Raw genomic sequence first — 13,898 nt, forward strand, 5'->3', positions numbered from 1 at the left:
CGTATATATTTTATAAGTTACATGTTTATTTCATTATATTTTCTTTCCACATGGCAACCGTGACATAAAAGGCGACTATTTTCTTTCTACAATACATATGTATATTCGAAGCATTTGTACAAACTTGATTTCAGCAAGAAGCTAACAATTACCGGGCAATCCCCTTTATGTATTCCACTAAACGCTCATGGCGTAATTTGCTATCCATGCATTCGCTGCGAAATTTAATCTGTTGAGGGAATTCACACATAAATGCTATCAACAAAACGAAACTCGTTGGTTTAGAAGCAGCGAGTAACCTGCGCGGGAAACTCAAATTTTAGCTTTTGGCGTGAAACTTTTTGATTTTCGCCCGAGCTAGAGATGGTTGCTGCTTCTCACGATTTATTTCGTGTTTATATCGCTCATCCCAAATTTCAACATTAATTAATATTATGCCAAGGCACGAAAAGATTGGTTTGATGTTGTCCCTCTGAATTTATAGAGAATAGAAATATATATTTTCTTTTATACTTAAGCACTATAAACTTTATTAAAATATATTTATATAAATTGCTTGCGCTTATAAATAAAATTTTACGCATGGAGTTAAAACAACATGTATTTAGATATTATGCATGTCTGCTTATGTTCTACGACAAATAAATATATACGCACTTTCGCATATACATATGTATAATTACTATATATATATATGTTTATATAATATGCACATATTTTCCAATTAAACGAATACGCGTGCACTCCTATTATAAAAAAAATTAACACTTGAGCAAAAATTTGTATTGCGAATTGCATGAAAAGCGAAACATTTAAAGTACACAATTAAGCATACAAATAATATTTACGTTTTAAACTAGCTTTGATTGAGACAGTGAGGAGGGTCACAAAGGGATAGAACGAGAAAGAAGGAGAAGGAGAACGAGAGGACAGTGAGAGTTGGATATGGGGCAGCCATTGTGTAGCATGCCGCCAAAAATGCATTCATGCCACCTATCGTAATGGCCTAGCTTTCCCAGACCTCGTCGCGCTGTTTGGCAGCTAAAAGTTTACGTTCTACAATACAAATGGATAAGATATAAAACAAATATTATGGATATGGATAAGACAGTCACCTTTGGCTTCACGTAGGACACGCCTTTCATTCTCCCTTTCCTCTGGTGCCGTAGGCAACTTAACACCCAGAGCGCCGGACACCAGACGTCGCGCTAACGCTGTACAAGTTTCCGGTCGTTGTCGATATGGCTGAAGCGATGTGGCGCCCGCCTTCTTCGCCTTGAGACGGGATTCCAGTGTGGCCTCGGCCAGTGGCTTCAACTTAACAAATGGATGACCCATGGTCAGTACCTCAGCAGCTACCAAATAAATAAAAATTAAAGTTTTTGGTTGACTTTGACAAGCATACCTTACGCTTTCCTCTACTTACCAATACGGGAGCTGCTAAAGACAGCCAGAGCGTGTGTATCATCCACCCATTTGATATCGAAGCCGGCACTTTTGTACTGCGAGAAGAGCATTAGCAGATCCGGTGTCTTGAATTCCACTGGGAAATTCGAGATCTCCAGCACATGCGGAAACTCCTCCTCATTGAGCAGCGACTGCTTAATGTGATAAAGCTGAAGGATTACAAAATAAATAAAATATTGATTGGAACATTTATGCAGCTACATTCACTTACGCTGTAATCCATTTTGGGCAATTCGATTTTGCACTTGCCCACCGATTCGGTTAGCTCTTGCAGAATCTTTGGATTCAAACAGTCGCCGTTCTCATCAAACATATTCTCCCAATCATCTTCGTTCTCGTCATCATCATCCTCGGTGGTGCTGTCGGCAGGTGGTGTCAGCGATGTAGCAGTAGCTGCGCTTGCTACCGCTGTTGTTGTAGTTGCTGCTGTGACAGTGGCATTGCTAATCTGAGGTGCTGATTCAATCTTTTCGGGTATCTCAAGTACATCCGATACAAAAGTTTGTTTCATGATGCGACGATTGCTGCGGTTGATTTCCTATAAGCACCATCAAATTGAACTGAATGTACCCACAAAATGTATTCCAACGCATTTACCTTAGAGGCTCGCTGCAGTTCGCGCACTTCGTTATCACATTTGTTCACATCCTCAGTCGTTGGCGCATTGCTGGCTTTTGGCGGCGCAGCATCTTCGATGCGCAACGATTGCGGCTGTTGCTGTTTGTGGGTTTTGCTCGTCTTTGTTCGCATTGTCTGAAAAATTTTAGGAAATTTTAGTTTCATTTCGGGCTTAGTTTGGCAAATTTACAATATATTTAATTAATTACCTCTTTATCACAGTTGCTATCTGGCGGTGGTCCTGGCGTATCTGGTATTTGGTTAGCTTGGTTTTCGCTAGGCGCAATCACAAGCAACGTATCTGGCTCAATAATTTTGCCAACCGATTTCTTGCCACGATCTCGGCGAGATCTTGATTTTTTTGTTTTCGTTTGTTGATGCTGCTGCTGCCCGTTACCGTCGTCTGATTTTGACGGGTTTGTACTTACAACTGGCATGTCCAATGGCTGTGACTGTGGCTGTGGCTGTGGCTGTAGCTGTTGATTGCACGTAGTCGGCGCTGCTGCTCCGGTTGGCGTTGGCATCGGCATTGTTGTCGTTGTTGGAGGCGTTGTTTGACTGCGTCGTGCCCTTGGCACATAAACCGCGCGATCGGGACGCCGTTCACGACGCGTTGCTGCTGCTGCTTCGGCCGCGGCGGTGCTTGCTTGCTCTCTGCGAAGCAGTTGATCAAAACAAAACAGAGAAAATAATGACAGCGGTTAACACAGACACACACACATCAATGCACACACACACACACAAATACAGACAAAAAGCCACATAAAGAAGAATTTCGTAAAAAACAGTTGTCAAGTGCAAGCGCCATACAAAGAATTGCAAAACAATAATGCAATAAAAATAATGCAATCAAACACATATGAATATGTTATCGAAAAAAAAAAACTGCGTTTAACTATGATAATAAAACTCGTGTGTTTACTACATAAATAATAAGGTTGCTGGGTTTTAATCAATGGACAGCGCGTACCTGCCTGGCGACCTTTTGCGTGCGACTGAGGTAGTTGTCGAGATTATTTCTGTTGCTGTAGTCTGTGGTGCTGCCTCTGACTCTGGCACCGTTTCATTCGTTGCACCTGCTGCTGTGGCTGCTGCTGTTGCTTCCTCGCTGCTGTTGTGCCTGAGTGCGGGCGGCCTGTAGAGATCCACAGAGTTCGATTTACTTACTGCAAAAGAAACCAACAAAAATTTAACAGAGTAAAGCGAAAGAAATACAATAATTGTTAGCAAACTTTAATCAATTCATCAGATGAAGTAACGCATGTGGCAAAAAGTATGTAAACCGACATATACATATATAAATATACATATACATATATATTTACACACAAGAGCTATACAAAATTCACTAATGTTGACCTAATTTTACGTTCGTTCGCTTTGGGCACTGCTTCGTGAATGTCAACATGTCTCGCTCAAACAGGGCGCAACAAGTGAGCAAGCAAGCGAGCGAGCGGGAGAGCAAGTACCCAAAACGAAACAAGAGAGAGGGAGAGCGAATGAGCTGAGAGCTGAGTGTGATGCAACCTGAAAGGCAGCTCGCGAAAGAGGACGACCTTGAATAAGCTGCGTGACCCGAGCAAACAAAACGAACTGGCGCCCGTACGTTCGCCGGCGTGTTTGGCTTTATTTTTAGTCGTTTGCACACAAACACACACACACATACGCACAAACTTAAATAATTAATTGGTATTCATTTAATTTTATTTTTGTTGGGTTTTCTTTGTTTTTATTTTGTCTATTTGCAAAATATTTTCAAGCTTGCCAATTGTGCCAACTTCCATTGCATACAAAAACACTCACGCACACATACATGTGTATATATATATTATAAATACGTGCATATATGTAACACATACTTGTTATATGTTTATGCTTAATAATGGTGTGGCCATAATATTCGTTAAATAAATTCAATTTTAAATACTGAATATAATTAAGTAGTTTACACTGCACTGGTCATTAAATATCGATTAACATAATATTAATGAGAGCGCAAGAAATACGGAACAGCATTATTATGTTATGATTTACTTACAAGGTGTCTCGCTGATATGCTTCTTAACGCCCATTTTACACAGTTCCGTTACGCGTTTTCTAGTTGCGCTGCTGCTTCTACCGTTGCTTCGCCAGCTCTTCACTGGTTGTTGGTGTTGCTGCTGTTGTTGCTGTTGTTGCTGCTGCTGTTCCTGTTTACGGCTGTCACAACAACATTAAGAATATGAAAGAATTGCATTCGTATATGTATGTGTAAAGGTGCGCTACTTACGATTCAAATCCGTGCGGATCGATAAGCTGATTGCGAAAACAGACAACTGTGCGTCGATGCGGGCCTTGACCCACGGAAAACGTTAGAAGATCGTATTGCTGGCGATAGTTCTCACATGTTTGATGTATGAGATAACGGCGATAATTGTTCACAGGTGGAAAGAGCAGCACACTGTGAAAGAAAGAGGCCAAACTGAGTTAGCGCTTTGTACATATGTATGTGTGCGTGTCTCTCGTTCGTTCACTTTACCCCCTCTCTCTCACTCTCTCTCTCTCTCACGCTCCCTCTCACTCACTCTCTCTCTTTCTATATATTTTGTTTCTTTACAGCTAACAGGTTGTTGCTAGCGAGAGAGAAGAGAGGGACAATAAGAAGCACGCAAAGCCTGACTTGTAAATAACTTCTTATGCAACAGAAACAATAGCGCAATGTAACAATTAACATACATACAATAACAGCAACAACAGTGAATAATAATAATAATGAAAATATTACACGAACAAACTACTGATGGTGCGAGTCGATGTTGTTTATTGCATTGCAATTAATTGTTTATTAAACGCGTCTTGCATTTTAAACGCCACAAAACCGTGTTACCAGCCCCAAAAGCAAACGATGCAATGCGGAAAGCTATGTTGCATGCAACACTGGTGTTGTTATTATTACTGTTACTACTGCTGCTGCTGTGGGGCAGCTGGGAAAACTCGAAATTGTGGCATTTGCAAACCGGTAATATTACATCGAGGCCCCACACTGAATTTCATGTTGTTGTTCCAAACTTCCGCGTTGTTACGGACAAAAATAAACAACAAACGAGAAGAGGGAAGAGAGAGAAGCGAAGCAGGAGTAGAGTAGGGATACCAGGAATCTAGTGCCACAAGGAGTTGTTTTTATTGTTGTTTTTATCACCAGCTGCTGCTGCTTACGACCGAAGCCTTTTTGAGCCACAAACACATTTGCACACACAGAGAATCACATAGTCACACACATATACTTGAATTAACACATAATATACATCCACGCATACACACATATAGTCGTGTGCTTAAGAGGTTCTAAGAGTTCTTACCCACTGCTCAGACGCTTTTTTAAAAACAATTCAATATCGACTCCAACATTATAAACGAATTCTTGATCGATCAAGCTTAAACTAGCTGTGAACGTGTTTTTCCGTTCGCCGTTCTCCAGCTTTTTATTAAATATGCGACAATGTCGCCACACATAAATACAGTTTAGAACTTTTTTCACGTTTCACGAGCTCAGTGTGTACACATCAACTGATTCAATATACTTCAATAATCGATGTGTGGTTTCTACGATAAGACTACTACGATAATAATAATATCGATACTTTGATATCAGATAGCTAGCCATCGAAAATCTGTTTATTGTAATATTGAAATAATAGTTAGTGATTACTGGCTTTAACTAATTTTATTAAATCTATAGAAAGCATTGTCATGCGATTTACTATAGTTATAAGCAACAAGTAATTCCTGCTTAAATGTGTAATAAAATGAATGAAAAGTGGGTTACATTCTGAAAAATATTGCAATTTTTCATTAAAATGCAGTACATCTGTACTTTGCATGTTTACAAAAAACGTAAACAAAAATCAGCTGTTCTTGATTTGATTCCATTGAACTAGTTATCGAACCTAATCTTTACAAGCTATCGACAAAATCATCGATAATAAGGCAATCGCAAAGCAAAAATAATTTTGGAAAGTGCAAATTGCGAACAACGGTAATACGCAAAGTTGTTTTGTTTGTGCTAAAAATGTGTACCATAAATTCAAACACATAAGTTTTTTATTTCTGGCTTGATCCAAATCGCAAGTGTATAAAATTTGAAAAATTAAAGCACCTGACCAAGGTTACAATCATTTAGAAAACGAATGCGTCTTAAAGCAGTGTGTGGTGTGGGGGTGAAAAGCAGACAACGACAACTGTGCCATTGGCATAGAATTTTCGCATGTACATACATACATACAAGGCAATCAAAAGGGTCACAGTTACACACACACACACTCAAATAGTGTCTCATTTTGACGATTAACAATAATATATTTGCAGACAAAACTGACACAGGGCCAGGGACGTTGACGTCGTCGCCATCGTCGTGATAATTGGAAAGTGGCAAAAAAAAAGCAACAACAGTAAACGAGCGCACAACGGTAATAGCACTCAATACACACACAAACGAACATATGTGCACACACAAGCACGCACACATGGAGGCGTTTGTTTGATGTACAATTTAGAGCAATCGAGCAACGAACAAAAGACAGACAAACAAATTATGACGGCGCGTGAAAATGTTGCCAGCCGCTTGTCCAAATTGATGCTCAGCAATAGCAATAGCAATAGCAACAGCAACAGCAATGGCAGCAGCAACAGCAACAGCATCAACGGCAGTTCAGCAGCCACGACGGCAGCAACGATGTCCATGGTGCAATCACCGACGTCGCCTGGCGAGCAATCCGAGTTGAATCAATTGAAACGCGATGCGGATCCGCAGTTCTCACGATTTGCCGATTATTTTGTGATATGTGGCTTGGATTTAGATACGGGCCTGGAGCCCGATCGTTTTGCTGGTAGGCCACATCAACAAGTAGTTGGAAAGTTTTCAAAATATTAACACGCATTTCTTTTTTTTTTTTTTTTTAATATTTGTTTAGGTGATAATTTGCACTGTTCGCCGCTGGATCGCGCCTACAAGAGCAAACCACTAGCCCATTATCCCGAAAATGTACCCTGGAATCCATTCGATGCACACGGCATATGTATGGTAGGTGCAGCCATTTAATAGACATGTAGCCACATGGGCGAGGTCTTCAATTAAGTTCAATTGCCTGCATGATGATGCAAGCAAGTCTAGCCCTCCAATCGCGCACAGTCCGAGTGCCCTGAGCACACAAATATGAAATTCATGCTTCACTGACTTGCTGCTCATTGATCATGATGATGATATGACTGCGAGCTGCTTTTAATTGATGCCACATCAACAGCGACGACTGCGCTATCGATAAGCAAACAGCCACGCGTAGCTTATCATACAACAAAATCTTCACTTGTATATACTTTGAGAGTATTTGAAGTGCCCAGCAATGTATATATTTGTATCTGTGTATACATCTATATAGATGTATTGGGCATCTGCTTTAAGAACGTTTTACAGTGATTGCAATTTATGGGGCACACAAATGATTTTCTTATGCACAGCTTAACGACAGCTGATAATTGAAGATTTATAGATTCATTAGCATTATTACGAAAAAGCACATAAGTAGATCTGATTGTTAGCAACGAGTACAAGTCTATTTTCCCCTTTACTCTTTGCAGTTGTCGCTGCCGCAGGGCCTGCGCTTTCGCACCCAGAAACACAATATTGAACCAAAGTTCCATTCGTTTGCCACAACGAGAGAGGATGGCAAACGTTGTTATGGCTTCAGTTTGGTTTTCTACGAGGAGATACGCAATCGGAACATCTGTGGCGCCATCCACACGCTGCAGTCCATGTTCATAACGGAGCTATCGAATGGCCAGCAGACGCACTCACTGAGCCGCATCAAGCAGGATGGACCGGTCAGTCGTTCGCTGCCGCGACACTTCAAAGTAGCCGGCCAGGCGCCGCAGTCCGCACAAAGCTATTACGACATTAGCAAGGACAAGCTATATGTGGCCAAAAGTATCTCATTGATTTGTCAAGCGCCCTATGCATTTGCCGCAGAGTTGTTCCTCAAGAATCTGTACCGGTAAAATGGGGTTCTTACTCAATTGTCTTCATCGCCTTTAAACTTCATCTATCTAGACTCTATATTATATTATATGTATGGGCATATCTAGACTATATAATACTATCTAGTCTATATATATTATATTATCTATGACTTTGTACTTAAATATCCTTCACGCTTATATTATTTTAATTTCACATATGTGATATGTCACTCAGCTCAATTTTATTTATATATTCGGTTCGATGAATTATACCAGACGTAATGATAGCATTTATTATCTAATTGTTGATAATTCATATATATATATATATATATATATATACATATTATTAATTATTTTTGGTATTATTATTAGATTTTTTATACAAATCAATTGATTATATGTATGTTCTCTTTATCTGTTAAGATAAGTTTCTGTTTCTATTTGCACAACTGTAAATGTAATTATAAATTTACCTTTGCAGTTGTCTTCCACGACAGCCAGGCGCTGGCATTAGTCTGGAGTCGTATGTGTATAACATACTCTATGAAGTGATGCTACCTCAGCCGGGCAAATCGATACGCATCTATTTGCCACCCACGGAACCACATCTGCCAGCTATTGCATTGATCCTGCAACGTCCTGCGCTCGCCACTGAGCTGCCGCTGCTCGACTTTCCATTGCGTTTGCTCTTCAGCTACCTGGGTGTGGAGTGCGTCATTCAGCTGCTGACCTGTGTGCTGCTGGAGAGCCAGGTGCTGCTGCGTTCCACAGGTAAATAGCGAATCAAATGCATTTTTTCCCCTAAATATATCTGTATTCCCCTCGGTAGACTACCAAAGACTCATGATTGTGGGCGAGAGCATCACATCGCTACTGTTTCCGTTCATTTGGCCGCATGTCTATGCGCCTATTTTACCCGCTGCACTGCATCATTTTCTGGACGCGCCGGTGCCGTTTGTGATGGGTCTGCACGCTGGATGCGAGGCAGCACATAAGATTGGCAGTGAAGCAGCTTTGTGTTTTGTGGACATCGACAAGAAGCACATCCAGCTGCCCGAGGAGCTGCCGGTGTTTCCGCACAAGATGGACTTTATGGCCGAGATCATCTCGGTGCTGGACAAGTTCGAAATCGAGCGCGATCGCGCCCAGGAGCCCAGCCTAAAGAATGGCTACTCCATGCGTGGCGGCGCCGATGCTATGATCTCTAGCTGCACGCTGCCCAACGGTGTGCAGGCAGCGCGTCGCAGCAAAGAGCGCTTCCAGCAACTACAGGAGACGGTCTACACGTTGTCCAATAGCGGTGGCGGTGGCTCGCCCTCACAGATGCCAGGCGTGGACTATCAGCCATTGGTGGCGCATCCATCGAAAATCGACCATGTGCCACGCATTGCCGACTTTCTGCGTCGCAAGGGAGGCATGCGAGCTGCCCAGGCTGGTGGTGGCTCCCCCGTTGGCAGTCCCACTCTGTCCTTGTCTTCGTCCCCAGTGGGCATCTATCAGGATGTCGATGCCGTGGATTCAACACTGCCGCCCTCTCGCATGGGCTCGTTATCGCGGCGCGCTGAAAAGCCAACTTTGTCGGCGGTGGAGCAATACTATCAGGATTTGCGCATAAATAACTCGTTGCGAGAGATATTTCTGAATCGTTTCGTTCACATGTTCCAAGCCTACGAATACTTTGTCATCTATCCCAATCAGGCCAAGGACGAGTGGCTCTCGAATCGCGAAACATTGCAAAATTTCGACAAGTCGTCCTTTCTCTCCGATCAGCCAGAACATCATCGCGCCTTTCTCTCGCGCTTCCTTGAATCTCAAATGTTTGCCACGCTCATTGACAACAAAATTCTGGCCATGTGGGAGCCACAGCCGGATGAGCAGCTGCAGCTATTCGATCAGCGCATTAAGCTGCTAAGGTAAGCTTCCATTTACTGTGATGTGGCTTGGGTTAAAGTGAGTTTCTCTGTTGCTTCACAGGCGTCGACATGGCGAGAATATGATCTGCGCCACCAGCTATGAGCCATGCGTGCTCAGCCAGGACTCGCAGCAGTGCTTCGAGAAGCGTCTTAATTGCATTGACATTGAGGTGACGCCGCCAAGTGAGATTTTATCTAATCGTGCCGCCTACTTTCGCAGCTTTCCGCTGCTTGAGAAGGGTGTGTTGAATCAGGAGTGCGCCTCGAGGTAGTGTTTAATGCACTTGTACCGAACTCTATGTACCTACACTCCAAACCAATCCAATTCCCAAGCACGTTCCCCTATCCCAACTCCCTTTGATTAGTCCATTCATTTCGCACTTCCCCCCACCACGTCGTTGAGCCTCTGTTCCACCTGTTCCCCCACCTAATGTCGTTGATATTATCTAATTGTGTTAGAATATGTATTATATAGTTTCTGTATTAGTGCCGATGCTCGGTCCGTCTGGTCTTCCAATTAGAATTTAACTCGTACTGCTTTTGATTCTGTTTGCCTTTTGTACAATAATTTATTGATTAACAATTATTTAAGCCAATAAATTGTGACAACAACAAATAATTCATAAACTGTTGTTAAATTTTTCGTTTCTTTTTTTTGCATTTTTTCTCTCTCTCTCTCGTTTTGTTCCTTTGCACCGCATGCGCACCCATCCTCTGCATAATTTGGACTCATTTTTAGTAACTACAATTAATATAAATCTTTCTCTCTCAAAATTTCACTAAAACTCTTCAAAACCATGCCGCTAACCATTCATTAAAAAAAAAAACAAACAAAACCAATCCTTGAACAGAGGCAACAGCTTGCGACGGGTTAAGAATGGAAACAAATGGCGTGCCCGGGAGATATCGCTGGATCAGAAGCCGTCGAACAGTGCTAATTGCAACTCGAATGCGGCCATCAATCGACTCTCGGCCAATCTGACCACAACGGACGTCAGTCCCGCTCTGATAGCGCAGGCCAACTGGACATTTGTGGAGCGCTTGCTAAAGGTAATAGAGCACAGCCAAGCCAACTCTTGACAGCAGTTGTAAAAGTCACAACTTTCTACAGGACATCAAGTCGAAGACGAAGCGCATGCTGCTCGAGAAGATGGGACACGAGGCGGTGGCCCTAGGCCTCAAAGGCGACGGCGTCGAGGAGAACACACTTATAGCGAGCATGTGCGATTTGCTGGAGAAGATCTGGTCGCATGGCCTACAGAATAAACAGGGCAAGTCGGCGCTATGGGCTCATCTGCAGGCCTATCTGGAGCAGCAGGAGTCACGCAGCGTGGAACCTGCAACGCCGGTGTCCAGTAGCCCCAGCAGCAACAAGATGAATATTGCCAGCGCCTCGCCAGCGTTGGCCTGGAATGCCATGCGCAAGCGCATGGATTGTAAGTGCATCGAATTTGTTCGGCAAGAGCATCTAACTGAAGCTTCACACATTTCGCTTATCAGATTTGTCCACATTCCAAACGGATTTCGAGAGTCCTCCCAGTCCGAATCGTAGTCGTTCACGGGATCGCAACAAATTTGTGGGTCTGGAGCAGCTGTGCCCGCTGCCCGAGTCGCTGGAGTTTGATGTCAAGTGGGTTTTAGCTATTGCGCGAGTGAACTTTATATGTTAATCAATCTCTCTAGAAACGTGCTGGCCATGGCGGACATCAAGACACACATTGGGTATACACGCGCCTGGGTGCGTCTCTCCTTGGAGAAAAAACTCCTGTCCCGCCACTTTCGCACACTGCTCTCCGATGAGAGTCTGCTGCGTACACTCTACAAGCGGTCTGCCTTCCTGCGCTGCGAGGAGGAGAAGGAGCAATTTCTCTATCATCTGCTAACGCTCAATACTGTGGACTACTTCAGCTTTACCAACATCTATCCCACAACGAGTAGGTTGAGCTGAAACAGAGAGACGCGTATATTTATTTTGTAATTAACATTCATTCTCTGCCTTCGTTTAGAGTTGCCCTATCGCGTTGTCATCTTTCCATCACGTAAACACGGCTCCTACCACACCTCCAGCAACGTGTGGATCATGGTCTCCGGCACCATGAATGAAACCCAACGTGTGCCCGTGCCCAAGGGCTCGTTGGAGTTCATCTTTCATGTGAGTCGAGCCAATTTAGCATTCTATTCACACTCACTCAATACGTTATAACTGATTGCAGTACAAGAATCTTGGCTTGCTGACCACCATGCGCATAGGACATGACAACTCGGGGCCGAGTCACAAGTGGCTGGTGGAGCAGGTGGTAATGAGGAATGAGGTCACTGGTCACACCTACAAGTAATTTACACCTACAAGTAATTTAACCCATTCGAATATCAAATGACACGCAATTCGTAATTTAGATTTCCCTGCGGCCGTTGGCTGGGCAAGGGTGTCGACGACGATTCGACGGAGCGCCTGCTGGTGGGTCAACGTGTGCTCACCAGCGTTAAGAATGCCGAGCTGGTGCCACCTACACGCACACCTCCACGGACTCGCAGTCCCAGTGTGCAGCGCCAGGAGTCGGTGTCGCCCTCAGAGATTCAGCATCAGTTGGGCAACTGTGTCAACGTGATTGTCAAGTGGCATTACAAACCGAGTCGGGATCGTGATGTGGGCACCCTGACGAATCTGTTGTGTGGTGATGATGGATTGGTTAAATGCCTGGAACAGGTCTTCCTTTGCGGCTTTCGCTCATCCCGTTTCTTCGGACGTAATCTGTACATCTGGGATTACTTTAGTAGGTGGTCTATAATTAAGACTATACCTTAAGCTAATGAAAAATGTATTTTCCAGCCAAGATCAAAGAGCTTTTCGAACAGAATCTGCAACAGGAACTGGATGATTCGGCATCCAGTCTGGATTCCTCCTTCAGTAATGGCAGCTGCAACAGCTTGCAAAGGCGTGAAATTTCCAGCATATGGCGTCTCTATGTGCAGCTCATGGACGAGATCAATGGTACGGCCAGCACACTGGGCAAAGATGGTAAATTTCAGCTGCTCATATGCCTCAGTTTAAGGTATGATAATCTCAATTAAAGGAAATATGTGTATAACTAAATTATAAATACTGTTTTAACAGGGAGCATCTGCTGACACGTCTTATCAAACCCATGGCTTTGACGAAGGTCACCCAGGAGATGTACGAGGAGGAGAGTTTTTTGCGTCGTCGCAATCTTTTAACATTTCTTATACAAATTTTGGAGCCGCTCGATGACTGCCACATCGTGCTGGAGAACTCCATTACACAGGGCATACGCATTCCATCCCAGTGCTGAGAATATAATTTGATAAGGTATCTCCCAGCCAATCACTCACCCACAGACATATGCAACCAGTGACCTAGAATACTCATACATATGCCCTTAATTAGTTAACGGGGAATCTCTAAAACTCGAATTCGTTGGTAGTTTGATCGAAGCTAATAAGACTTGTCATCCAATTTTAATCCTAATCCCAAACACTTGCCATCCAACTCGCTTGCCAAGTGTTCACGAGTCAAAGTGTGAAGCCAAAGTTTAACAAAAAAATTCTGTGCAATTATGAAATTAATCCCAAATAATTCTAAAAAAATGTTGTTCAATACGAATTATTGTGTAGAATTTAGCATTTAAGCTCCTCCAATAACTTGGTCAATTTTTGCCCTAAGTTAGTGAATTTATTTTTTTTTACAACGGTTGCTTTTTTTTATTTAGTTGATGTACCAAAGAGATTTTTTGTGACTTGAATATTGTGTATATTTTGATATTATTGAAATTAAGTGATTAAGATTCATGGTGTTTACGTTAATATCAAGCTTTATTTTGTATTTTATTTAGTCAAAAAAAAAAAACATTTATGAAGTTATTGAGTGTCAATAAATATATACAAAAG

At 42.7% G+C, this 13,898-nt stretch overlaps 2 protein-coding genes across 7 annotated transcripts; one reads left to right on the top strand and one right to left on the bottom strand.

Annotated features, from left to right (window-relative positions):
• Nucleotides 1-583: 583 nt before the first annotated feature.
• On the bottom strand, nt 584-5,604 carry LOC6582323 (flocculation protein FLO11). 2 transcript variants are annotated; one of them, XM_002007990.4, is made up of 10 exons: nt 5,424-5,604; nt 4,355-4,525; nt 4,124-4,284; nt 3,056-3,251; nt 2,295-2,739; nt 2,065-2,220; nt 1,679-2,005; nt 1,427-1,616; nt 1,116-1,355; nt 584-1,056 (listed from the first exon to the last, which is right to left on the bottom strand). In XM_002007990.4, exons 3-10 carry the CDS (start codon nt 4,155-4,157, stop codon nt 1,007-1,009), a joined length of 1,638 nt encoding a protein of 545 aa, XP_002008026.1. In that variant the 5' UTR covers nt 4,158-4,284; nt 4,355-4,525; nt 5,424-5,604; the 3' UTR covers nt 584-1,006. The 2 variants fall into 2 exon arrangements, with proteins under 2 accessions (XP_002008026.1, XP_015017869.1); XM_015162383.3 differs by lacking the exons at nt 4,124-4,284; nt 4,355-4,525; nt 5,424-5,604 and adding an exon at nt 3,445-3,508.
• A 393-nt stretch (nt 5,605-5,997) lies between these two features.
• Nucleotides 5,998-13,814, top strand: LOC6582324 (DENN domain-containing protein 5B). 5 transcript variants are annotated; one of them, XM_015162388.3, is made up of 16 exons: nt 5,998-6,100; nt 6,430-6,950; nt 7,035-7,144; nt 7,699-8,111; nt 8,561-8,850; nt 8,909-9,992; nt 10,054-10,260; nt 10,844-11,042; nt 11,104-11,428; nt 11,493-11,622; nt 11,676-11,926; nt 11,999-12,144; nt 12,206-12,324; nt 12,390-12,766; nt 12,823-13,045; nt 13,108-13,814. In XM_015162388.3, the coding sequence occupies exons 2-16, from the start codon at nt 6,605-6,607 to the stop codon at nt 13,301-13,303; spliced, it is 4,416 nt and encodes a 1,471-aa protein (XP_015017874.2). In that variant the 5' UTR covers nt 5,998-6,100; nt 6,430-6,604; the 3' UTR covers nt 13,304-13,814. The 5 variants fall into 5 exon arrangements, with proteins under 5 accessions (XP_015017874.2, XP_015017872.2, XP_015017871.2 ...); XM_015162389.3 differs by having other exon boundaries at nt 6,080-6,229; XM_015162384.3 differs by lacking the exon at nt 5,998-6,100 and adding an exon at nt 6,307-6,330.
• Nucleotides 13,815-13,898: the final 84 nt, after the last annotated feature.

The sequence above is a fragment of the Drosophila mojavensis genome, unplaced genomic scaffold (assembly GCF_018153725.1).
Source record: "Drosophila mojavensis isolate 15081-1352.22 unplaced genomic scaffold, ASM1815372v1 contig_74, whole genome shotgun sequence".
Taxonomy (NCBI): domain Eukaryota; kingdom Metazoa; phylum Arthropoda; class Insecta; order Diptera; family Drosophilidae; genus Drosophila; species Drosophila mojavensis.

Excerpts from the sequence above, each read along its gene's own strand:
- LOC6582323 (XM_015162383.3), bottom strand. The coding sequence starts at position 3,493 with ATGTTGACATTCACGAAGCAGTGCCCAAAGCGAACGAACGTAAAATTA. Across the intron at positions 2,221-2,294 it reads ATAGCAACTGTGATAAAGAG|ACAATGCGAACAAAGACGAG; the intron begins GTAATTAATTAA and ends AAAATTTTTCAG. Across the intron at positions 2,006-2,064 it reads AACTGCAGCGAGCCTCTAAG|GAAATCAACCGCAGCAATCG; the intron begins GTAAATGCGTTG and ends TGGTGCTTATAG.
- LOC6582324 (XM_015162388.3), top strand. The coding sequence starts at position 6,605 with ATGTACAATTTAGAGCAATCGAGCAACGAACAAAAGACAGACAAACAA. Across the intron at positions 8,112-8,560 it reads TTCCTCAAGAATCTGTACCG|TTGTCTTCCACGACAGCCAG; the intron begins GTAAAATGGGGT and ends TTACCTTTGCAG. Across the intron at positions 10,261-10,843 it reads AATCAGGAGTGCGCCTCGAG|AGGCAACAGCTTGCGACGGG; the intron begins GTAGTGTTTAAT and ends ATCCTTGAACAG.